This window comes from Tachysurus fulvidraco, chromosome 13 (genome assembly GCF_022655615.1).
Source record: "Tachysurus fulvidraco isolate hzauxx_2018 chromosome 13, HZAU_PFXX_2.0, whole genome shotgun sequence".
In the NCBI taxonomy this organism is placed as follows: domain Eukaryota; kingdom Metazoa; phylum Chordata; class Actinopteri; order Siluriformes; family Bagridae; genus Tachysurus; species Tachysurus fulvidraco.
The window spans coordinates 3,914,840-3,939,342 of NC_062530.1; the positions used below are offsets into that span (position 1 = coordinate 3,914,840).

Consider the following 24,503-nt stretch of genomic DNA (forward strand, 5'->3'; position numbering starts at 1 on the left):
TCAAGGTTTCCTGAGTGTTTACATTTCTGTAAAGCTGCTTTGTGACAGTGTCCAGTGTTATCAGTATTATAGAAATACAACTGTATTAAATTGAATCGAATTATTCTAAAACTAAGGGGTGAGAAGCATTAAGTTGATTTAAGGGTTTTCACGGCTTGCTTTCTGCTTATCTGTCCCAGAGAATGCTGGATTATCTGAAGGATAAGAAAGATGTTGGTTTCTTCCTGAGCTTGCAGGCTCTGATGCAGACCTGCAGGTAAATAACGTCTCTTCTGATCCTTAGTTGACTCTTATTTCTTTGACATTTTTATGATAAATAAATAAATAAATAAATAAATAAATAAATAAATAAATAAATAAAGATAGATAGATAGATAGATAGATAGATAGATAGATAGATAGATAGATAGATAGATAGATAGATAGATAGATAGATAGATAAAACCTTACCAAATATATTGTACAATGCAACATATTTGTGTATAAACACCTTGGGAAAGGCTTTTTTCTCATTTGAGGAACAAATATTTATTGATTTGTTTATTGTTTATTGTTTATCATTCATACTTTAAAAAAAAATACTTAATAATCTTTTAATAATTAATAATCTGTGATATTTAGAGAGACTGTTGTTGTTGTTGTGATCATTAATTACTAAAGACATTAATAATCTGTGTATGTGTGCATGTGCGTGTGTGTGTGTGTGTGTGTGTGTGTGTGTGTGTGTGTGTGTGTGTGTGTGTGTGTGTGTGTGTGTGTGTGCGTGTGTGTGTGTATGTGTGTGTGTGTGTTGCAGTGTTCTGGACTTGAATGCTTTTGAGAGGCAGAATAAAGCCGAAGGACTTGGAATGGTTTCAGAGGAAGGCACAAGTGAGTCACGACACTGAATAATGACCACATGATAATGACCACATGACAATGACCATATATGATAGTGAACACATTATAATGACCACATGTAAGTGACGACATGATAATGAACACGTTGGTGACAATATGAAAATTATCACATGGTATTGACCACATGATAAGGAACACATAACACATGGTAATGACCACATGATAAGGAACACATAACACATGATAATGACCACATGATAATGATTACATGGTAATGACCACATGATAATGACCACATGATAAGGAACACATAACACATGGTAATGACCACATGATAATGATTACATGGTAATGACCACATGATAATGACCACATGATAATGACCACATGATAATGAACACGTGTTAATGACCATATGATAATGACCACATGATAGTCGCCACATGGTAATGACCACATGATAATGATTACATGATAATGACCGCATGATAATGACCACATGATAATGACCACGTGATAGTGACCACATGGTAATGGCCGCATGATAATGACCACATGATAATGACCATATGATAATGATTACATTATAATGACCACATAATAGTGGCAACATGGTAATGACCACATGATAATAACCATTTGATAATGACCATATGATAATGACCACTTGATAGTGATTATATTATAATGACCACATGATTGTGACTATATTATCATGTCCACATGATAATGACCACATGATTGTGACTACATAATAACGACCACATGTTAATGACCACACGATAATGAACACGTGGTATTGACTATATCATAATGACCACATGATAATGACCACATGATAGTGACTATATTATAATGACCACATGATAATGACCACATGATAGTGACTATATTATAATGACCACATGATAATGACCACATGATAGTGACTATATTATAATGACCACATGATAGTGACTATATTATAATGACCACATGATAATGACCACATGATAGTGACTATATTATAATGACCACATGATAATGACCACATGATAGTGACTATATTATAATGACCACATGATAATGACCACATGATAGTGACTATATTATAATGACCACATGGTAATGACCACATGATAGTGACTATATTATCATGTCCACATGATAATGACCACATGATTGTGACTACATAATAACGACCACTTGTTAATGACCACACGATAATGACCACGTGGTAGTGACTATATTATAATGACCACATGATAATGACCACATGATAGTGACTATATTATAATGACCACATGATAATGACCACATGGTAGTGACTATATTATAATGACCACATGATAATGACCACATGAATGTACTATTATAATATCATGTCAAACAATGCTTACATCAAATATCAAATATGTCCTTCCGATGTATATACTTGACCATGTATGCTGTGATCACCTGCTTACTTTAACCTACAGAAGGTATTAGCAGTGTGTTTGCCACAACCACTGCAGTGTATCATTTTTATCTACTGATATCTCTCCTCTCCTTTTTGACCCCTTTTTTCGGTTTTCAGATATGAAGCTAGAACGGGGTAAATAATTCTTGTCTATATTTTTACCTTCCTTCTTCCCACCTGTCCCATCTCCTTCTGTCTTCTTCCTTTATTTCCAACACTTACACTCTTCTATTGTGGCGTGTAGTTTGGACTGCATTTCATTTCGCATTCAAGGGAAAATAGAAATGAACCCCAGTCATCGTCACAGCGTCTGACGAACTAGAAATAAAGTCATACAGCTTTACACCCGATCCGTATCGTACGTTAATCAACGAAAGCCGGAACAGGATTTCAGTGTACACATTCCATGGAAAATGTTTTCCTTCCACGGAAAGTACTTTGAAACTACTGAATTATCGGTGTATCTTGTTAACATGCTAACGATGACTGGAATATTTCTTTTGCTTATTTTGTCCCTTGAGTGCTTTGTCACAGATCTGCTGTAACTCCAACACTCTTTGAATGGCTGTGAAGCAAGAAAGGCTCTTGGCCTCTCTTTTCTGAACAGTTTTCTAAGAGATCACAGTATACCTTAAATTTATGAAATGAATTGCAGCTATAAAGAAATGTTCTGCTCACTACAATACGGTGATTAGGAGCCACAAAATATGACAAAAGAGTTCATCACACACTGTTTGTTTTATTTTTCTACATAGTCATGTGGGCATTCATTATAATTATGCCATGCCTACTATTTTTTCATCATATTCAGGGGGGCATTTCCTATAGTATGTCTACCTTTCTAATAGACATGATGTTTTTGATGTTTTTGACATTTCTGATGTTAGATCCAGATTTTATAACATGATAATTTACACAACTACTAACAACGACACGCATTAACAGCATTACAGTCTGTATTTATTTCACCTTGCACACACTGATTATACAATATGTTTGTGGTTGGATCAGTTCAGATCCAACTACTTCATTGCTTTCAGCTCGACATCGAATACTTAAACGTATTCGGTCATTTGGGATACAATGCCAAATGAGCAAAAAAGTGATTGTACACAGGATAAGATGGTGGTTTTCACACCATTCTCATACTCAAGTTGTGGTTCTCTGACATTCTATCCCTCTTTTTTCCTCAGTGTATCCTCCAGAGTTGCAGTAGATCTGTCTTGCATGACTGTGTGTTCCTGTGTGTACATCATGTGGTGCAACCATACCTCTTCTCTTCTCTGAGCTCTCCACGTCACTATGATGCAGCAAGTTAATTGTCCAGAGTTTGTCCTTTTATCTGTGGGATATAAGTGTTTGTCTATGTTTTCATGTTGTATGTGTGTGTGTGTGTGTGTGTGTGTGTGTGTGTGTGTGTGTGTGTGTGTGTGTGTGTGTGTGTGTGTGTGTGTGTGTGTGTGTGTGTGATCATACTTAATTCTCCACATTGTGTTTTTGTGTCTATTGAAAACTAGTCTGAAATATTCTATCCAAAACACATGCGTGCTTCTGTCTTATTTGCTTCCCTTATTGTTTGGTTCTTTAGTTCTGAAAGCATAAAAAAAATCTAATGACAAATCGCATGGAAAATCTTCCTTCTTCTCGTCTCGAGCACTTAATCCACTACATGAGTAGTCTGACTTATTCTCACACACAAATACTATCTAATGGCTTTCACTTCATGTGTGTGTGTGTGTGTGTGTGTGTGTGTGTGTGTGTAGATGAGAAAGTGATGGCGGATGATGAATTCACGTGCGACCTCTTCCGTTTCCTGCAGCTGCTTTGCGAGGGCCACAATAACGGCAAGTTAAAAAATAAAGCAGCTCAAATCCAGAGTTAATAAACATGAATAAAACACTGGTGTGTAATTTATCTGTTGTTTTTCTAACCTTAGATTTCCAGAACTACCTGCGCACCCAGACTGGCAGCACCACCACCATCAACATCATCATCTGTACTGTGGACTATCTGCTGAGACTGCAGGTATAATGACGACTTCTCTCCCAATGACTCTGTGTGTGTGTGTGTGTGTGTGTGTGTGTGTGTGTGTGTGTGTGTGTGTGTGTGTGTGTGTGTGTGTGTGTGTGTGTGTGTGTGTGTGTGTGTAATTAATCACTTATTATTTAATTAATACTTATTATTCTCTCTCTCTCTCACACTCTCACTCTATCTCGCGCGCGTCGCTCGCTCGCGCGGGGCGCGCGCACACACACACTGGCGGCGCGGCGCGCGCACGCCGCGGCTCGCGCACGCACGGCCTCGCACGGGGCTCGCGGCGCTGCGCGGCGGGCGCGCGCGCGCGCGCGCGCACACACACCCACACACGGCGCGCGTCCCGTACTCGCGCGCTCCGCGCGCGCGCGCGCGCGCGCGCGCGCGCGCACGCGCGCGCGCGCACACGCACGCACGGGCGCGCGCGCGCGCACAACGCGCACGCACGGGCGCGCGCGCGCACACGCGACGCAACGTGGCGCTCGCGCGCACGCACGCGCACGCACGCGCAACGCACGGGCGAGATCTCGTCGCACGCACGCACAAGCCGCGCGCTCGTCGCGCAGGAGCGTGACGCTGCGCGCGAACGGGCGCCGCCGCGCGCGCGCACGCACGGGCGCGCACGGGCGAAGCGCGCGCTAGAGCGCTCGCGAGCGCTCGCGCGCTCAGCTCGCGCGCGAGCACGGTAGATCTCGCGTGCTTGCACTCACGGGCGCTGAACTCTCTCTCTCTCCCTCTCTCTCTCTCTCTCTCTCTCTCTCTCTCTCTCTCTCACACACACACACACTCTCACACACTATCTCTCTCTCTCTCTCTCTCTCTCTCTCTCTCTCTCTCTCTCTCTCTCTCTCTCTCTCTCTCTCTCTTTAAAGGAATCTATCAGTGACTTCTACTGGTACTATTCTGGAAAAGACATCATCGATGAACCAGGCAAGAGGAACTTCTCCAAAGCGATGACAGTAGCCAAGCAGGTCTTTAACAGTCTCACAGAATACATACAGGTAAGATCTTTAGCTTGTGTGAACTGTCCGTGTTTATCATGTGAACTCCAGGTGCACTTGAACCTTGTTTTATTCCACTGTCCCTCAGGGGCCGTGCACCGGGAACCAGCAGTCTCTGGCTCATAGCAGACTGTGGGACGCTGTGGTGGGATTCCTCCATGTGTTTGCACACATGATGATGAAACTGGCACAGGTACCAGGACAAACACACACACACACACACACACACACACACACACACACACACACACACACACACACACACACACACACACACACACATACACATTCCCATGCACACATGGGATCATCTATCTATCTATCTATCTATCTATCTATCTATCTATCTATCTATCTATCTATCTATCTATCTATCTATCTATCTATCTATCTATCTATCTATCTATCTATCCTGGCACATTAACATCTATCTATCTATCTATCTATCTATCTATCTATCTATCTATCTATCTATCTATCTATCTATCTATCTATCTATCTATCTATCTGGGTAATTTTACTAAGATAGGTTTTATTGTTTATTTTCTGACTTTTTTAATCATTATATAAATTCTTTCCACATGGTGACTGCAGAGTAAAGTATGTATTTACTTATTTATTTATTTCTTAAGCCCTTTATTATCCCCCTTTCTCTTTTTTCCTTTTTTCTGTAATATCCACATTTCCCTTAATTTTCTCCTCTAAAGGGTTTTGCTTCCTGTTTTTTGGTAGTGTTTAGAGACTAAAAGTGATAGTTTGCTGCATTGGTTGTATATGTATGTATAATAAATGTAATATGAGTTTGTTTTGCCTAACTTTACAATTCAAACGTAATCCGTGTGAAACCGAATTCATCCGGATTACTTTTAACCCTCTAACCCCTCTGTTACTGCTCTAAAGTTTCTGCTCTCTTGTTTGGAAGTGTGGAACACATCATCTCTCTTTATCGGTACATTTTTGCATTGCTTTCTCTCCTGAGCTTCGTTTAGATGAATTAGAAACATAAAGCATTGTGTAAAAATTAACAACCCATTATTATGACAAACTTTTCTATTGATATTTCTGTGGATTGTCTTTAATAGTATAGAATCAAAGCGGGACTTCAAATCCAAACCACATCAAATTATATCCGAGGCATGTTTCCAGTCTGATTTGGCTAAATTCTGTATTTACATGTAACTAGAGCTTTTGGAGCTGATAGAATTAAAATAGTACATTCGACTTGACTTTATGACTTGAGTGCATCCATAATGGAGAGAAGAGATGAATGCAAAAATGAATGAAAAATGTTGGATAACATTTTTTATTCTGATGTGTAACTCCGCCAGATGCACCCTGACCCAGGACTCCGAAATGGCGTAAGGATTCGTATTTCGCCTTTGCTCTCAACATACATGCAAATTATCTGCTGCTTAACACACACACACACACACACACACACACACACACACACACACACACACACACACACACACACACACACACACACACAAAACCACCCAGCTTCCAGCTTCCTTTTTTTTTTGGGATGTTCTGCCTGCACATTTTCTGAAGTGTACTGTCTTTGCTTTTGTGTTTATTTCCACATGAACTCTGAGACCAGTCATTTAGTCACTTTGTTCAACTAAGACCAAATGATTCTCTTCCAGTTCTCTGCAGTGTATATGCATTGCATTTGTAGATTGTAGACTACAATCAGAAGCGACGTCATATTTTTGCTGTCTTTTTACACATAACCTTACACCTTACATCCTTTACCTTACACTTCACATACTGTATATACAGTATATATGTGTGTGTGTGTGTGTGTGTGTGTGTGTGTGTGTGTGTGTGTGTGTGTGTGTGTGTGTGTGTGTGTGTGTGTGCCTTGTTCTCGTTTTAACCCTTTTTACCAGTACACCGGTGTTTCAAAATCAAATTATGGGACATTTTCAATCAGTATAAATAGAAATTAATTATTCTGTCAGCTTCAAGTCTGATCTAAAATAATACGTGCTGATAACCTTACACAGAATTTTTAGTGGTTGAAGATAACACTTTGAAATGTTTTATGTAACAAGCACTTGGGAGAGCAGAAATGGGTTTGATGTCATCATTTGCATCGAAGATTTGAAGTTTACTATGAATATATCACCCCTAGAATTCTATTAAAAAATAGAAACACTTATTAAAAAAACTACTAAAAGTCCTAAGTGTCTACTTTCATATGAGATTCAGATTAACCACCACTGTGGAGTAAGAAGTGACAAAGACATTCAGTGTTGAACAAGTGCACAACCAAACAGGAGCAAATTCCATTATTTGGTTTCTGGTAAAAAAGAGTTAATCCACACGCTGTCCTGAGCATGAAGCCTAAATTTCTTGTTACCATGACGACTGCATGACATACAGTACAGTGATGATAGATGAATATATTGATTCATCATTATCATTTATAACACGTGCAAGATAACAAGATAAATGTCATAGAATAAAACGCAGGTAGCGCATGAGACTACCACGGTTATACCGCTCAGTTACACCAGCTGCTTTATTACAGTTCTGTATTTTCCAACTGCCTTTTTTTTGTTTTGCCTGTATGTTTTTCTCCATCCCTGGTCATGCCTCCTGACCTAAAATGTACTTCCAGTGTGTGATGCATTGTTTGTATCTGTTGTTGATAAATGCAAACCCAGGATCATTTCTGGAGTAAAACCCACCCGGAGGTAAGGTTATAGTCACACAGTTTTGTCCTAGAAGTACTCAAAAATTAACAAAATACTGTTCAGGGTTCCATTTGTCTTGACTAGTCATCTTAGAAATATTTGGCCCTTGTGCAAGGTCTAATTAATAAAAATGGATGACGTGCCCTTACCAGAATTCTGCCTTTGTACTCCAAGAAGGTGTTTGATTGAACATGAATGAGTTTACATCTAAACCTTTGATGTGTGTGTGTGTGTGTGTGTGTGTGTGTGTGTGTGTGTGTGTGTGTGTGTGTGTGTGTGTGTGTGTGTGTGTTTCTCTCTAGGATTCCAGTCAAATTGGTCTTCTAAAAGAACTTCTAGACCTTCAGAAAGATATGGTGGTGATGCTGCTTTCTCTTCTGGAGGGTAGGATACATTTCTACACCTGATACTACATTCATTTATGCATTCATTCATTCATCTTCTACCGCTTATCCAAACTTCTCGGATCACGGGGAGCCTCAGGCATCATCGGGCATCGAGGCAGGATACACCCTGGACGGAGTGTCAACCCATCACAGGGCACACACACACACACTCTCATTTACTCACATACACACACTATGGACAATTTTTCAGAGATGCCAATCAACCTACCATGCATGTCTTTGGACCGGGGGAGGAAACCGGAGTACCCGGAGGAAACCCCCGAGGCACGGGGAGAACATGCAAACTCCACACACACAAGGCGGAGGTGGGAATCGAACCCCCAACCCTGGAGGTGTGAGGCGAACGTGCTAACCACTAAGCCACCGTGCCCCTTTGCCTGATACTACAGAGATGTTCTTAATTCTGATTGCTCACAAGGTGTTGAGTAAATAATATATCAGTATTATGTAATCGATCATATTAAAGTGTTTGTAACATGTCATTGTTTCTATAGTAACAGCTCGTTCGAAAACAGCTAATAAACAAGATGGGAACAAAATGATATTTGGCAAGGAATATTGTTGCTATGGTGACGATTTCTGTATGGAGATGTTAACTAAACATTAGTGGAGGCTAAAACAATCAATTTTTTATTGTCCCTGGAGAGTTTACAGGACTGAAGATGTTTGGGTTTTCATGGTAACGGTATGTTTTGTGCAGTATTCAAGAGAGAAAACCTAAACAAATAATGGAAAATTAATCAAATAAAATTGTTGTGGCATAAAAGAAACATCTTAGGAGATAGGAGAATAACAAGAACTTGAGGACCATATGATGCCATGCTATAGTGGATTATTTAACCACTGTGTTTAATATAAGCCCAAATTACATACCACACACTACGGACACTAATGGAACGTGGTACATGAAGTGCACTTATTTAATAGCAATATTCTTTCAATGTTTCTTATCAGGTAACATTGTGAATGGCACTATTGCTCGCCAGATGGTGGACATGTTGGTGGAGTCATCTAGCAACGTAGAGATGATCCTTAAGTTCTTTGACATGTTCCTTAAGCTGAAAGACATTGTGGCGTCGGACGCATTCCGGAATTACGTGACTGACCCACGTGGACTGATATCTAAGAAAGACTTTTCAAAAGCCATGGACAGCCAAAAGCAGTACTCCCCATCTGAGATCCAGTTCCTTCTGTCCTGCTCCGAGGCTGACGAGAACGAGATGATCAACTTTGAGGAGTTTGCGGATCGTTTCCAGGAGCCAGCCAAGGACATCGGATTCAACATCGCCGTGCTGCTCACCAATCTTTCAGAGCACGTGCCCCATGACACACGTTTGCAGAACTTCTTGGAGCAAGCTGAAAGCGTCCTGAACTATTTCCGTCCGTTCCTGGGTCGCATCGAGATCATGGGCGCCAGTCGGAAGATCGAGCGTATCTACTTTGAGATCAGCGAGGCCAACAGGAACCAGTGGGAAATGCCTCAGGTCAGAGAATCGAAGAGGCAGTTTATATTCGATGTGGTCAATGAAGGTGCTGAATCTGAGAAGATGGAGATGTTTGTCAACTTCTGCGAGGACACCATCTTTGAGATGAACATTGCCTCGCAGATCTCTGAGCAAGACGAAGAAGGAAACGGAAACGAGGATGACGAAGAAGAAGAAAGCGGTGGAGGAGCAAATGGAGAAGGAGGAGAAGGAGAGGAAGGGAATGGAGACGAGGCCCCGGTAGAGTCCAGTTCGGCATTCGCAGACTTCATCAAGAGCGTGGTGAACTTCTTCAACATGTTTACCTTCCGCAACCTCCGTCGACGCTACCGCAGACTTCGGAAGATGACTATAAAGGAAATGATTGTCGGCCTGGCTACCTTCTTTTATACCATCATCTTGGGAATCCTTCACTTCATCTACAGCGTATGCAAAGGCTTTTTCATCCTGATCTGGAAAACGCTATTTGGAGGTGGCCTTGTGGAGGGAGCTAAAAAGATAACGCTGACAGAAATTCTTACTAACATGCCGGATCCAACTCAGGATGAGGTACACGGTGAACATGCAGCTGAGCCTAGAACTGGAAAAGACCAGGAAGCAGGTGGAACAGGAGATGGAGAGGAAGCAGGTGGTGGAGAGGCAGAAGATGAGGATGGACAAGAGACAGAAGGAGGAGGCAGACCTGGATTTGATACCCCTGGAGGTCTTGGTGATATGGGAGAGACAGAGCCTGAGGAGCCACCAACACCTGAGGGTTCCCCATTGCTGAAAAGGAAACTGGTGAGCCCCAACATGTCGAGGTTCTTATTTTATTATTCTGTGTTGTTCAGATACAGCAGTGATCTATTAAGCTCCTTGTCTTTTATGGCTTTTTAGCAGGATGAAGGAGCAGAGGGAGAGGAAGTGCCAGCAGAAGAGCAACCAATGGAAGAGCCAGCCCCAGAACCAGAGAAGGCAGAGTGAGTATAAACAAAGTGAAGCACTTTTCAAGCAGAATGGGTAAGATAATAATAATATCAGTGTGCTTATTTTTCTATATAGTCAATTCAGCTTGAGTTCAGGTTTCTGATCTTTTGTCCCGATTAATTGAGCAATTGAACATCATTGTGAAAAATCTTATCAAAGTACTGAAAACGGAGAGAAAGCAGAGAAAGCCGAGAAAGAAGCCGAGGCCCCGCCAGAGCAGAAAGTGCCTGAGAAGGAGGAGGAGGAGGAAGAGAAAAAAGTCAAAGCCAAAGCAAAGAAAGAAAAACATTCTGCTGGAGATGGATTTGAGCTCTGGAACGAACTGGAGGTGCAGAGGATCAAGTTCATGGTAATGTCTTAAATCTTTAAATCGATCAGCTCTTCAAGGACTTTTCTGTAGAACTATTGTCCTAATTGTTGGTGATTTTACTTGTTCCTTTTTTATTGATAGTGTGCTATAATTATTACGTCCCTCTTAGAACTACCTGTCTCGCAACTTCTACAACCTTCGCTTCCTGGCTCTGTTCATCGCCTTCGCCCTGAACTTCATCCTGCTCTTTTACAAAGTCAGTACAAATAGATGAGAAAATTAACTAATTTTTCAATGGACTGTTAATTGATCAATTTGTTTCTGTGATTTTTCTCCCTCTCTTCCTCAGGTGTCCAGCAGCCCCCCAGGTGAGGAGTTTGAAGGCTCAGGCATGTTTGAGGGTTCTGCTATGGGTGAAGGCTCTGGTGGGGAACCAGAAGGTTCTGGAATGGAAGAAAATGGAAATGGGGAGGAAGATGATGAAGAAGGGCCTCTTTATTACTTCCTAGAAGAGAGCACCGGTTACATGGAGCCTGCGTTGGCCTTCCTGGGCATTTTACACACCATCATATCTTTCCTTTGCATTATTGGTTACAACTGTCTCAAGGTCAGTGAGACACAGTATGTTCTATACAGCTGTGTATAGAAGTGCTTCCCACTTAGAATTTTTAGTTATAAACTCTAACCAAGCTAAATACCTTGCATGATTCGAAATCTATAAACTTTATTTAAGTGTAGCATTCCTGAATTGAGGTTCATGTGCAAGGTCGTCAGCTAACAGGCAAAACTAGGAAAAAAGACAGAAAACAACATTGAGTGATACTTTACGTTTGTGTGTGTAATCACTACCTGGTGGATTGTGACTGGAATGTGACAGTGAGTGTATAGTGACAGTGAGTGTATAGTGACAGTGAGTGTATAGTGACAGTGAGTGTATAGTGACAGTGTGTGTATAGTGACAGTGAGTGTATAGTGACAGTGAGTGTATAGTGACAGTGAGTGTATAGTGACAGTGTGTGTATAGTGACAGTGAGTGTATAGTGACAGTGAGTGTATAGTGACAGTGTGTGTATAGTGACAGTGAGTGTATAGTGACAGTGAGTGTATAGTGACAGTGAGTGTATAGTGACAGTGAGTGTATAGTGACAGTGTGTGTATAGTGACAGTGAGTGTATAGTGACAGTGAGTGTATAGTGACAGTGAGTGTATAGTGACAGTGAGTGTATAGTGATAGTGTGTGTATAGTGACAGTGAGAGTATAGTGACAGTGAGTGTATAGTGATAGTGTGTGTATAGTGACAGTGAGAGTATAGTGACACTGAGTGTATAGTGACAGTGTGTGTATAGTGACAGTGAGTGTAATGACAGTGAGTGTATAGTGACAGTGTGTGTATAGTGACAGTGAGTGTATAGTGACAGTGAGTGTATAGTGACAGTGTGTGTATAGTGACAGTGAGTGTATAGTGACAGTGTGTGTATAGTGACAGTGAGTGCATAGTGACAGTGAGTGTATAGTGACAGTGAGTGTATAGTGACACTGAGTGTATAGTGACAGTGTGTGTATAGTGACAGTGAGTGTATAGTGACACTGAGTGTATAGTGACACTGAGTGTATAGTGACAGTGAGTGTATAGTGACAGTGAGTGTATATTGACAGTGAATGTATAGTGACAGTGAGTGTATAGTGATAGTGTGTGTATAGTGACACTGAGAGTATAGTGACAGTGAGTGTATAGTGATAGTGTGTGTATAGTGACAGTGTGTGTATAGTGACAGTGTGTGTATAGTGACAGTGTGTGTATAGTGACAGTGAGTGTATAGTGACAGTGTGTGTATAGTGACAGTGAGTGCATAGTGACAGTGAGTGTATAGTGACAGTGAGTGTATAGTGACACTGAGTGTATAGTGACAGTGTGTGTATAGTGACAGTGAGTGTATAGTGACACTGAGTGTATAGTGACACTGAGTGTATAGTGACAGTGAGTGTATAGTGACGGTGAGTGTATATTGACAGTGAATGTATAGTGACAGTGAGTGTATAGTGATAGTGTGTGTATAGTGACACTGAGAGTATAGTGACAGTGAGTGTATAGTGATAGTGTGTGTATAGTGATAGTGTGTGTATAGTGACTGTGTGTATAGTGACAGTGTGTGTATAGTGACACTGAGTGTATAGTGACAGTGTGTGTATAGTGGCAGTGAGTGTATAGTGACACTGAGTGTATAGTGACACTGAGTGTATAGTGACAGTGTGTGTATAGTGACAGTGAGTGTATAGTGACAGTGTGTGTATAGTGACAGTGAGTGTATAGTGACAGTGTGTGTATAGTGACAGTGAGTGTATAGTGACAGTGTGTGTATAGTGACAGTGAGAGTATAGTGACACTGAGTGTATAGTGACAGTGAGTGTATAGTGACAGTGAGTGTATAGTGACAGTGTGTGTATAGTGACAGTGAGTGTATAGTGACAGTGAGTGTATAGTGACAGTGTGTGTATAGTGACAGTGAGTGTATAGTGACAGTGAGTGTATAGTGACAGTGAGTGTATAGTGACAGTGTGTGTATAGTGACAGTGAGTGTATAGTGACAGTGAGTGTATAGTGACAGTGAGTGTATAGTGACAGTGAGTGTATAGTGATAGTGTGTGTATAGTGACAGTGAGAGTATAGTGACAGTGAGTGTATAGTGATAGTGTGTGTATAGTGACAGTGAGAGTATAGTGACACTGAGTGTATAGTGACAGTGTGTGTATAGTGACAGTGAGTGTAATGACAGTGAGTGTATAGTGACAGTGTGTGTATAGTGACAGTGAGTGTATAGTGACAGTGAGTGTATAGTGACAGTGTGTGTATAGTGACAGTGAGTGTATAGTGACACTGAGTGTATAGTGACAGTGAGTGTATAGTGACAGTGAGTGTATAGTGACAGTGAGTGTATAGTGACAGTGTGTGTATAGTGACAGTGAGTGCATAGTGACAGTGAGTGTATAGTGACAGTGAGTGTATAGTGACACTGAGTGTATAGTGACAGTGTGTGTATAGTGACAGTGAGTGTATAGTGACATTGAGTGTATAGTGACACTGAGTGTATAGTGACAGTGAGTGTATAGTGACAGTGAGTGTATATTGACAGTGAATGTATAGTGACAGTGAGTGTATAGTGATAGTGTGTGTATAGTGACACTGAGAGTATAGTGACAGTGAGTGTATAGTGATAGTGTGTGTATAGTGACAGTGTGTGTATAGTGACAGTGTGTGTATAGTGACAGTGAGTGTATAGTGACACTGAGTGTATAGTGACAGTGTGTGTATAGTGACAGTGAGTGTATAGTGACACTGAGTGTATAGTGACACTGAGTGTATAGTGACAGTGTGTGTATAGTGACAGTGAGTGTATAGTGACAGTGAGTGTATAGTGATAGTGTGTGTATAGTGACAGTGAGAGTATAGTGACAGTGAGTGTATAGTGATAGTGTGTGTATAGTGACAGTGAGAGTATAGTGACACTGAGTGTATAGTGACAGTGAGTGTATAGTGACAGTGTGTGTATAGTGACAGTGAGTGTAATGACAGTGAGTGTATAGTGACAGTGTGTGTATAGTGACAGTGAGTGTATAGTGACAGTGAGTGTATAGTGACAGTGTGTGTATAGTGACAGTGAGTGTATAGTGACAGTGTGTGTATAGTGACAGTGAGTGCATAGTGACAGTGAGTGTATAGTGACAGTGAGTGTATAGTGACACTGAGTGTATAGTGACAGTGTGTGTATAGTGACAGTGAGTGTATAGTGACAGTGAGTGTATAGTGACACTGAGTGTATAGTGACAGTGAGTGTATAGTGACGGTGAGTGTATATTGACAGTGAATGTATAGTGACAGTGAGTGTATAGTGATAGTGTGTGTATAGTGACACTGAGAGTATAGTGACAGTGAGTGTATAGTGATAGTGTGTGTATAGTGATAGTGTGTGTATAGTGACAGTGTGTGTATAGTGACAGTGTGTGTATAGTGACAGTGAGTGTATAGTGACACTGAGTGTATAGTGACAGTGTGTGTATAGTGGCAGTGAGTGTATAGTGACACTGAGTGTATAGTGACACTGAGTGTATAGTGACAGTGTGTGTATAGTGACAGTGAGTGTATAGTGACAGTGTGTGTATAGTGACAGTGAGTGTATAGTGACAGTGTGTGTATAGTGACAGTGAGTGTATAGTGACAGTGTGTGTATAGTGACAGTGAGAGTATAGTGACACTGAGTGTATAGTGACAGTGTGTGTATAGTGACAGTGAGTGTATAGTGACAGTGAGTGTATAGTGACAGTGTGTGTATAGTGACACTGAGTGTATAGTGACAGTGAGTGTATAGTGATAGTGTGTGTATAGTGACAGTGAGAGTATAGTGACAGTGCGTCAGTGTGTGTATAGTGACAGTGCGTGTATAGTGACAGTGCGTGTATAGTGACACTGAGTGTATAGTGACACTGAGTGTATAGTGACAGTGTGTGTATAGTGACAGTGAGTGTATAGTGACACTGAGTGTATAGTGACAGTGAGTGTATAGTGACAGTGCGTGTATAGTGACAGTGCGTGTATAGTGACAGTGAGTGTATAGTGACAGTGAGTGTATAGTGACAGTGTGTGTATAGTGACAGTGAGTGTATAGTGACAGTGAGTGTATAGTGACAGTGAGTGTATAGTGATAGTGTGTGTATAGTGACAGTGAGAGTATAGTGACAGTGAGAGTATAGTGACAGTGAGTGTATAGTGACAGTGTGTGTATAGTGACAGTGAGTGTATAGTGACAGTGTGTGTATAGTGACAGTGAGTGTATAGTGACAGTGAGTGTATAGTGACACTGAGTGTATAGTGAAAGTGCGTGTATAGTGACAGTGAGTGTATAGTGACAGTGAGTGTATAGTGACAGTGAGTGTATAGTGACACTGAGTGTATAGTGACAGTGCGTGTATAGTGACAGTGAGTGTATAGTGACAGTGAGTGTATAGTGACAGTGAGTGTATAGTGACAGTGTGTGTATAGTGACACTGAGTGTATAGTGACACTGAGTGTATAGTGACAGTGTGTGTGTATAGTGACAGTGAGTGTATAGTGACAGTGAGTGTATAGTGATAGTGTGTGTATAGTGATAGTGTGTGTATAGTGACAGTGAGTGTATAGTGACAGTGTGTGTATAGTTACAGTGAGTGTATAGTGACAGTGAGTTTATAGTGATAGTGTGTGTATAGTGACAGTGTGTGTATAGTGACAGTGTGTGTATAGTGACAGTGAGTGTATAGTGACAGTGAGTGTATAGTGACACTGAGTGTATAGTGACAGTGTGTGTATAGTGACAGTGAGTGTATAGTGACAGTGAGTGTATAGTGACAGTGTGTGTATAGTGACAGTGAGTGTATAGTGACAGTGAGTGTATAGTGACAGTGAGTGTATAGTGACAGTGAGTGTATAGTGACAGTGTGTGTATAGTGACAGTGAGTGTATAGTGACAGTGAGTGTATAGTGACAGTGTGTATAGACTTGCCCTGCATTCCAATTTGCTACAGTCTACTACACGGTGCATAACTATGCAACAACCTTCCATTCCGTCGCAAGACGTTTTAGCGTGTCCCAGGACTTGCATATTTTTTTTGCAACATGTTTAAATTCTAAACTTTTTTCCTTTGCAAAAAGAGTACATACTGTTAGTACGTGAACAGTAAAAAGTATGTGAAATGGGACGAATCATGCGTGGACGAATCATGGGTGGACGAATTATTAGGCTTATGTTCATTTTACTTAATAAATATGCTTTTTTTTTCTGCATAACTTCGCAACAACCTTCCCTTACGTCGCAAAAGGTGTTAGCGTGTCCCAGGACTTGCATACTTTTTTGCAACATGTTTAAATTCTAAACTTTTTTCCTTTGCAAAAAAGAGTACATACTGTTAGTACGTGAACAGTAAAAATTATGTGAAATGGGACAAATCATGGGTGGCCATGTCGTAGGGACATGAAGCATTCTGGGAACTGTGGTTTTTATGACTGCGGTATGATGACATGTACATCATAAATAATTTAGACAGTTTACAAGCAAAATCTATGAGGCTGATGTTCATTTTACTCAATAAATATGTTTTTTTTTTTTGTTTTGTTTGTTTTTGTCTGAATGTTTCGGCTACAGCAGCATACAGTACAACAGCGACTCCCAGTCTACCATCTATATATAATTTTGCTTTTGTGTGCTGCTGTAGGTTCCCTTGGTTATTTTCAAAAGAGAGAAGGAGTTGGCTCGTAAGCTGGAATTTGATGGTCTCTATGTGACTGAACAGCCAGAAGATGATGACATCAAGGGCCAGTGGGACAGACTGGTGCTAAATACACCGTAAGATACGAGGGGTTTTATTTTATAGATATTTGCAAAGGTTCCTGAAAATGTGGGCTAGATCGTACAATTTTTGTAAACAGTATTATTTAAAAAGATATGTAGTAAACGTGCTTTAGAAACTGGACACAGATTATTGAGTGAATTAAGAGCTGTATTTACATTTCAAACACAAACTTTTCCTCATGTAGAACCTTCCCAAACAACTACTGGGACAAGTTTGTAAAGAGAAAGGTGAGTGTTATGTGATCTATGTGTATTCAATCCAGTGTTCTACTGCTCGAAGGGACTTGTTTAAAATTTGCAAAAATAAAGTGTCAAATATTTCTGTGAATGTGTGTGTGTGTGTGTGTGTGTGTGTGTGTGTGTGTGTGTGTGTGTGTGTGTGTGTGTGTGTGTGTGCGTGTGATGGCAGGTGTTGGAGAAGTATGGAGATATCTATGGCAGAGAGAGGATTGCTGAGCTGCTGGGAATGGACTTGGCATCACTGGATGTCAGTGCAATGACGCATGAGAAAAAGCCTAAACCTGACAACTCCATGTTTAACTGGTACACAATACTCACACACACACACACACACACACACACACACACACACACACACACACACACACACACACACACACACACACACACACACTTGATTCATGTTGAAAATATACCTCTGTGTCTTCAGGTTGACTTCCATTGACATCAAGTACCAGATCTGGAAGTTTGGAGTCGTGTTCACAGATAATGTAAGTTTTGACTGTGTGTGAGTGTGATTATTATTATTATTATTATTATTATTATTATTTACAGATAGTGTGTGTATGTGTGTGTGTGTGTGTGTGTGTGTGTGTGTGTGTGTGTGTGTGTGTGTGTGTGTGTGTGTGTGTGTGTGTGCACACAAGTGAGTGTGTATTTGTATGTGTGGGTGTGTGTATGTAAGAGTGTGTGTGTTTGTATGTGCGTGTGTGTGAGTAAGTGTAGAAAGTGAGTGTGTGAGTAAGTAGAGAGTGAGTGTGTGTGCTTGTGTGTTTGTGTGTGGACGTGTGAGTAAGTAGAGAGTGAGTGAGTGAGTGTGTGTGTGTGTGTGTGTGTGTGTGTGTGTGTGTGTGTGTGTGTGTGTGTGTGTGTGTGTGTGTGTGTGTTGCTATTTTCCAGTCTGATTTCATACTAATCTGCTCACTTTGAGTTACATCCTGTTCCAGACTTTCCTCTACTTGGTGTGGTACACGGTCATGTCCTTGCTCGGTCACTACAACAACTTCTTCTTTGCTTGTCACCTGCTGGACATCGCCATGGGGGTCAAAACTCTGCGCACCATCTTGTCCTCCGTCACACACAACGGCAAGCAGGTGCATCAGAATTATAGCTTCTAGATTTACTGCACTGATGATACAGTACATAGTTGTGGTTAAGGGTTTCTAATGAGTTTAATGAGCTGAGATGAATTTTATTTGTCACACCCAGTACAGTATGTCATGTAGTGAAATGCTTTTTATGGCGGAAAGTTATTATAAATGTTTTGTAAAGTTAGTTAATATATTTTAGGAATACATTAATATATTTAGGCTTTTTATATTAGGAAAAATATGGAAGTCATTTAGAAAAACAGGCAGATAATAAATGTCAATTATTGTCTTCCTTTTTTTTTAGTCTTAAAGTGTGTTTAATTTAGTGTACAAACATGCACATATTTATTTAAACTGTTATTTAGGCATGAATTCAAAAAACTTCATATTAAGTTACACAGCAAATTCTGGCCCTTGGATTAAACTCTCTGTGAGTTCGAGTGTACGTGTGTGACTCCTGAATAAACTCTAGAGTTAAAGTTAAATTAACTCTATTCTGGGAGTAACTCTATTCTTTTTTTCAGGAGTTAAATCTAAACTCCTGTAGAGTTAAAATTCTACTAACATAAGAGTAATGTAGGAGTAAAATTTAACTTCTAACTAGAATTTATTGAAATAATAAACCTTTCATAGGCTTAAAAAATTTAAAATACTAAAATGGTTTCACATAAAAATAATTAAAAAATAAAAATAAAAAATACTATAACGGTATTTGGTAGCCGCCCTCATCCTGAGTGACTTACATTCATACAATTGACCAATTAAGGGCCTTGCTCGGGGGCCCAGGAGAGGCAGCTTGGTGGACCTGGGATGCTAACCTCCAAACAAGATCAGTATTCTGGGAAAATCCCGCACAGCATAAAAAAATATTTTAATAACATAAAATGGCACTTTTTACCTTCCTCACATCGAAGCCCTAGATAATGTAGCTAGGCTAAGTCTAGGTTAGAAAATCTAAGTTAGAAAATAAACTCCCAAAATCTAACTTTCACAAATTTCTGTCTAATGCCAGAATATTCAACTACAGTAATTCAGGTATTAGTGCTGATTATACATTATATTACAAACAATATACTGCGTTAAGTTAACAAGTTTTGCTTTTGCTGCGTTAACCTTTAGTATTTTTTCTTGGTGTAGCTGCTGATGACGGTGGGCTTGTTAGCCGTAGTCGTGTACCTGTACACTGTCGTGGCTTTCAACTTCTTCCGCAAGTTCTACAACAAGAGCGAGGACGAGGATGAGCCAGATATGAAGTGCGATGACATGATGACTGTAAGTGACATCTACAAGGTCAGGTTTATGATTAAGATGTTATGTAGGTGACACTTATTCGGTGTCCTTCTGCTTCTCAGTGCTACCTGTTCCACATGTATGTGGGCGTGAGAGCTGGTGGTGGTATCGGTGACGAGATCGAGGATCCGGCTGGAGATGAATATGAGCTGTACCGTGTGGTCTTTGACATCACTTTCTTCTTTTTCGTCATCGTCATTCTGTTGGCCATCATACAGGGTGAGGATTTGGACGGTTCTGTTTACGTCCAGCGAAGGAAGAGATATGCATAAAATATGTGTTATTGAATAAAATGTTTTAGAATGGGGGCATGGTGGGTTAGTGGTTAGCACATTTGCCTCACACCTCCAGGGTTGGGGGTTTGATTCCTGCCTCCGCCTTGTGTGTGTGGAGTTTGCATGTTCTCCCCGTGCCTCGGGGGTTTCCTCCGGGTACTCCGGTTTCCTCCCCCGGTCCAAAGACATGCATGGTAGGTTGATTGGCATCTCTGGAAAATTGTCCGTAGTGTGTGAGTGTGTGAGTGAATGAGAGTGTGTGTGTGCCCTGCGATGGGTTGGCCCTGCCTTGATGCCCGATGACGCCTGAGATAGACACAGGCTCCCCGTGACCCAAAAAGTTTGGATAAGCGGTAGAAAATGAATGAATGGATGAATGTTTTAGAACCAGGGACCCATTTAACTGTTGCCAGAAGTTTGTATCCACCTCATATGGTTTGAAACTCTTAATTCCAGTAAAGGGAAATTATAATAATGGACGAATTGCTGGTTTTATTTATGCCGAATTAAAGCACATGTCTTTCTGACCAGTAGATTTTCTAGTAGTTCTGAGCGGGTAATTAAATACCTTCACCAATTCTAATTCCGGTATTGAAAATATCATGATGTAAATCAAGCACTTCATACACTGCACTGTATGATTAACATTAGAGTAAACGCTTATTATATGTACTGTATGTCTCTTTAGATCATGATCACGATAATCTTAATAAACCAGTTTAGATACCAATGTTGACTGCTGTGTTGTGTGTACAGGTCTGATCATCGATGCCTTCGGTGAGCTGAGAGATCAGCAGGAACAGGTCAGAGAGGACATGGAGGTACGTCTTTTCTATACACAGCTTGTTGTTCTGCATTCATTGTGCTTTTTATGTCATGTGACTGATTGGATGATCGTATTATAGCGAGCGTGATTGTATTTAGTGATCTCTGAATGCTTATTGCTGCACCTCCTCAGACTAAGTGCTTCATTTGCGGAATTGGAAGTGACTACTTCGATACGACTCCGCATGGTTTCGAGACGCACACGATGGAGGAACACAACTTAGCTAACTACATGTGAGTAAAATGGTTTGGGCTTATTGTTGCCCCAGTTTCACCGACCGGGGATGAAGGGAACTGGTGCTGGGAAGCTGGAGGTGCTGTTGCTTCAGTGAACCAGCAGAAGCTGTTTTTCCATCGGTCTAAGAGTCAAATTAGGAATAGCACTTTACAAGGTTTAATTATGGGTTTGAGAACATTTTTTTTTTTAAGTCAAATTGGATATGATGTAGCCTATTGGTCAAGGTGTCAATCTAAAATCTGAAGGTTGTGAGTTTGAATCCCAGGTCTGACAATCTACCACTGCTGGGCTCAGTTATATTAATAGGTGTCTGCTAATGCTGTAATGCTTCACCATCTATACAAAGGCACATTCCTAGACCACAATATACATGATATGTGAAAAATGTGTTACATTTCTGAAATCTGATTGGTTAGAAGACATTTTTCAGAACAGCAGCTCTGACAGTATGATATAATACTGTATATAATGGTCACTGTACATTATATAAGGCTAATAATATACAGATTTACAGTTTCTAGTGTCAAAGTTGGAAAGAACTTTTTATCAGTAGAAATTGTCTCATTAACTTCAAGAAAGGAGAAAAAGATATGAAGTAATACAGTGAGTGATTACAGATGTGAGTTCGAATCCCAGGATCACCAAGCTGCCATTGCTGGGCCCTTGAGCTAGGCACTTACCCCTCAACTGAATAGAATGGAGTTAGTCAAATAACGTAAACCTCCAATGTCTTGTGGTATGAGTGGTTTAAAAGGGCTGTTTATTTTGGTACCTTATCATATCATCTTCTTTTTTTATTCTCTCCCAACAGGTTCTTCCTAATGTATCTAATTAATAAAGACGAAACGGAACATACTGGGCAGGTTGGTGTCACCATCTACATGTCTGTTTATCTCTTATTCTTTCTCTCTCTCTCCTTTTTTTATTTCCATTCACATTTCTGATTTTCTGTTCCTTTAGGAATCCTACGTGTGGAAAATGTACCAGGAGCGGTGCTGGGACTTCTTTCCAGCCGGTGACTGTTTCAGAAAGCAATACGAGGATCAGCTCGGCTAGTCGTACAGTGCCAGTGCACTAGTGTGTGCGTGTGTGTGTGAGTTTGTGTAAGTGTGTGTGCGTTTGGAAAATACGGATGCAGAGGAAAGTAATTGTTCCAGTGTTGCGATTTGAGAACAAACCTGAGCACACATTTACACCCTAAGCCTTTTGTTTACTCACGTTATTGTCAGATGAAGAGAAAGATGAATATGCAATGTGTGTATTATTGTTTGTGTTAGTGTGTGTGTGTGTGTGTGAGACAGAGAGAGAGAGAGAGAGAGAGAGAGAGAGAGAGAGAGAGAGAGAGAGACCCAGTTAAGAAATATGTCAGTATAAGTCAGATTTGAAGGGTTATATAAGACCAAAAAAAAAAAAAAAAGTTGAAGAAAGCTTGAGCCTGCCATCTCTCAGTCTTGTCTGGATGTTTTTATGGATCTTAAAACATTACAGTGCCTAATAGTGAATGAACTACAATAATGGCAGGTATAATGACACTGCTTTATAGGATGTCAGTATTTTTTTTTTTAATTAGATTGCCTTGTTTAGTTAGAAGAATATTTCAGACTGAATTTTAGTGTACTAACGATGTTAATGTCAGTTATGTTATACCTGTACGTTACAGCTGAGGTTATGTGTATTTACATACGTACATACTAGAGCAACCGATTCAGAGCCATAGCACTGCTCAATGTCTCTCTGTACGCAGTATAAAACGTTACCGTGTGATCCTTTGAGAGGAACCTAACCAAAGGCCTTTTCTCACTATTTATTTCTTGAGACAATTTTGTATAACCTACAACAAATGACCTGAACTTTGTATCATGTCAAACAAATCGTGTTCTGTACGATAAAGTCTTTACAGGAGAGAAAGAGAAAGAGATTTCTCTTTCTTTAACCTGCATAGAAACACCTTTACCAGACAAAAAGGAATGACAAACGCGACCTTGATAAAGAAATGACACTGCATCGCTGGAGTGCAGGATTTCTATTGGGATGTATAGAGTACAACCGCCGTTCCCATCCTGTTACGTGCGTCTTTGACAAGAAAAACTTTACATACTGTAGATTTAATTAATTTATTTTAACAGAATATATAGATGTATAAAGAATTTTTTTGGAGCATTGGGGTATAACACATATTCTTCAACTATTTTAAGTAAATATGTATTGAGTACTTTTTTGGGGGGGGAATTAAAAAAAAAAAAAAGTACTGCTAAAAAAAGTTGATGGAAAACAGGATGACATTTGCATCTAGTTTGCGAACAGATGTGGTTTGTGATTTTGCCAGCAGACTTCCGGTATTACTTTTAAGTCGATATCGTATCATTTTTTCCACATTAGCCGAATTAGATCTATATTATTTGTGTTGTAAGCCACAGAAAACACAGAGCCACACACTCGTACAAAGACACTTACTTTCCACGTCTGCAGGAAGTGTGAGAGCTTGTGTCCGGTGTGTGAAGGATAGAGGTTTTTTGCTTTTCTTTAAATCTCACTGTGTTTCAATAAAAATAATATTTTAGGAGCATTTCTGATTTGTCTTATTTTTATTTTCATTAAAAAAATTGAGTTGCTCTCATTTGCATTAATTGAGATATTAATACGTTATAACCACCACATCCGGAGAAAGAAATGAGTCAGAGCAGATAAACTAATCATTCATTAAAGAATATTGGGCGATGACAGTTTAAAGGCCATTCACTAATGATAAGCTTTCTAAGCAGACTCTCTGGCACTTGGGATTAAAAGTGGTAGTCGGTTTATGGCTGATGTGTAAACGCAATAATGGGTGTAAATATATTCATACAGTGTATAGAAGCCAAACCGTTGATCATTCTTCCTGTAATATGAGACGTACGTTAACGTCTGGCACACTGATCTAATGCTCTTTAGTAGATATATGCAAACCTTTGGAACCAATCAAAATGCTCCATGTATCC

The 24,503-nt window shown here is 40.2% G+C and overlaps 1 protein-coding gene across 19 annotated transcripts in view; it reads left to right on the forward strand.

Annotated features, from left to right (window-relative positions):
• LOC113650773 (ryanodine receptor 1-like) overlaps positions 1–24,091 on the forward strand; it is a 101,991-nt gene extending 77,900 nt beyond the window's left edge. For 5 of the 19 annotated variants that reach the window (XM_047822342.1, XM_047822341.1, XM_047822345.1 and 2 more), the window contains 27 exons: positions 180–256; positions 797–870; positions 2,396–2,413; positions 4,042–4,122; positions 4,215–4,303; positions 5,185–5,313; positions 5,402–5,506; positions 5,908–5,913; positions 6,642–6,671; positions 7,989–8,018; positions 8,321–8,402; positions 9,380–10,689; positions 10,786–10,868; positions 11,035–11,224; positions 11,355–11,441; positions 11,535–11,792; positions 17,430–17,560; positions 17,752–17,794; positions 17,976–18,109; positions 18,237–18,297; positions 18,754–18,900; positions 20,035–20,169; positions 20,250–20,406; positions 21,219–21,283; positions 21,421–21,521; positions 22,337–22,388; positions 22,486–24,091. In XM_047822342.1, the coding sequence (XP_047678298.1) occupies positions 180–256; positions 797–870; positions 2,396–2,413; positions 4,042–4,122; positions 4,215–4,303; positions 5,185–5,313; positions 5,402–5,506; positions 5,908–5,913; positions 6,642–6,671; positions 7,989–8,018; positions 8,321–8,402; positions 9,380–10,689; positions 10,786–10,868; positions 11,035–11,224; positions 11,355–11,441; positions 11,535–11,792; positions 17,430–17,560; positions 17,752–17,794; positions 17,976–18,109; positions 18,237–18,297; positions 18,754–18,900; positions 20,035–20,169; positions 20,250–20,406; positions 21,219–21,283; positions 21,421–21,521; positions 22,337–22,388; positions 22,486–22,581 (3,771 nt within the window). In that variant the 3' untranslated portion in view covers positions 22,582–24,091. The remainder of the gene's footprint in view (positions 1–179; positions 257–796; positions 871–2,395; positions 2,414–4,041; positions 4,123–4,214; positions 4,304–5,184; positions 5,314–5,401; positions 5,507–5,907; positions 5,914–6,641; positions 6,672–7,988; positions 8,019–8,320; positions 8,403–9,379; positions 10,690–10,785; positions 10,869–11,034; positions 11,225–11,354; positions 11,442–11,534; positions 11,793–17,429; positions 17,561–17,751; positions 17,795–17,975; positions 18,110–18,236; positions 18,298–18,753; positions 18,901–20,034; positions 20,170–20,249; positions 20,407–21,218; positions 21,284–21,420; positions 21,522–22,336; positions 22,389–22,485) is intronic. The other 14 variants (XM_027159286.2, XM_047822358.1, XM_047822356.1 and 11 more) reach the window with 7 other exon arrangements.
• Positions 24,092–24,503: the final 412 nt, after the last annotated feature.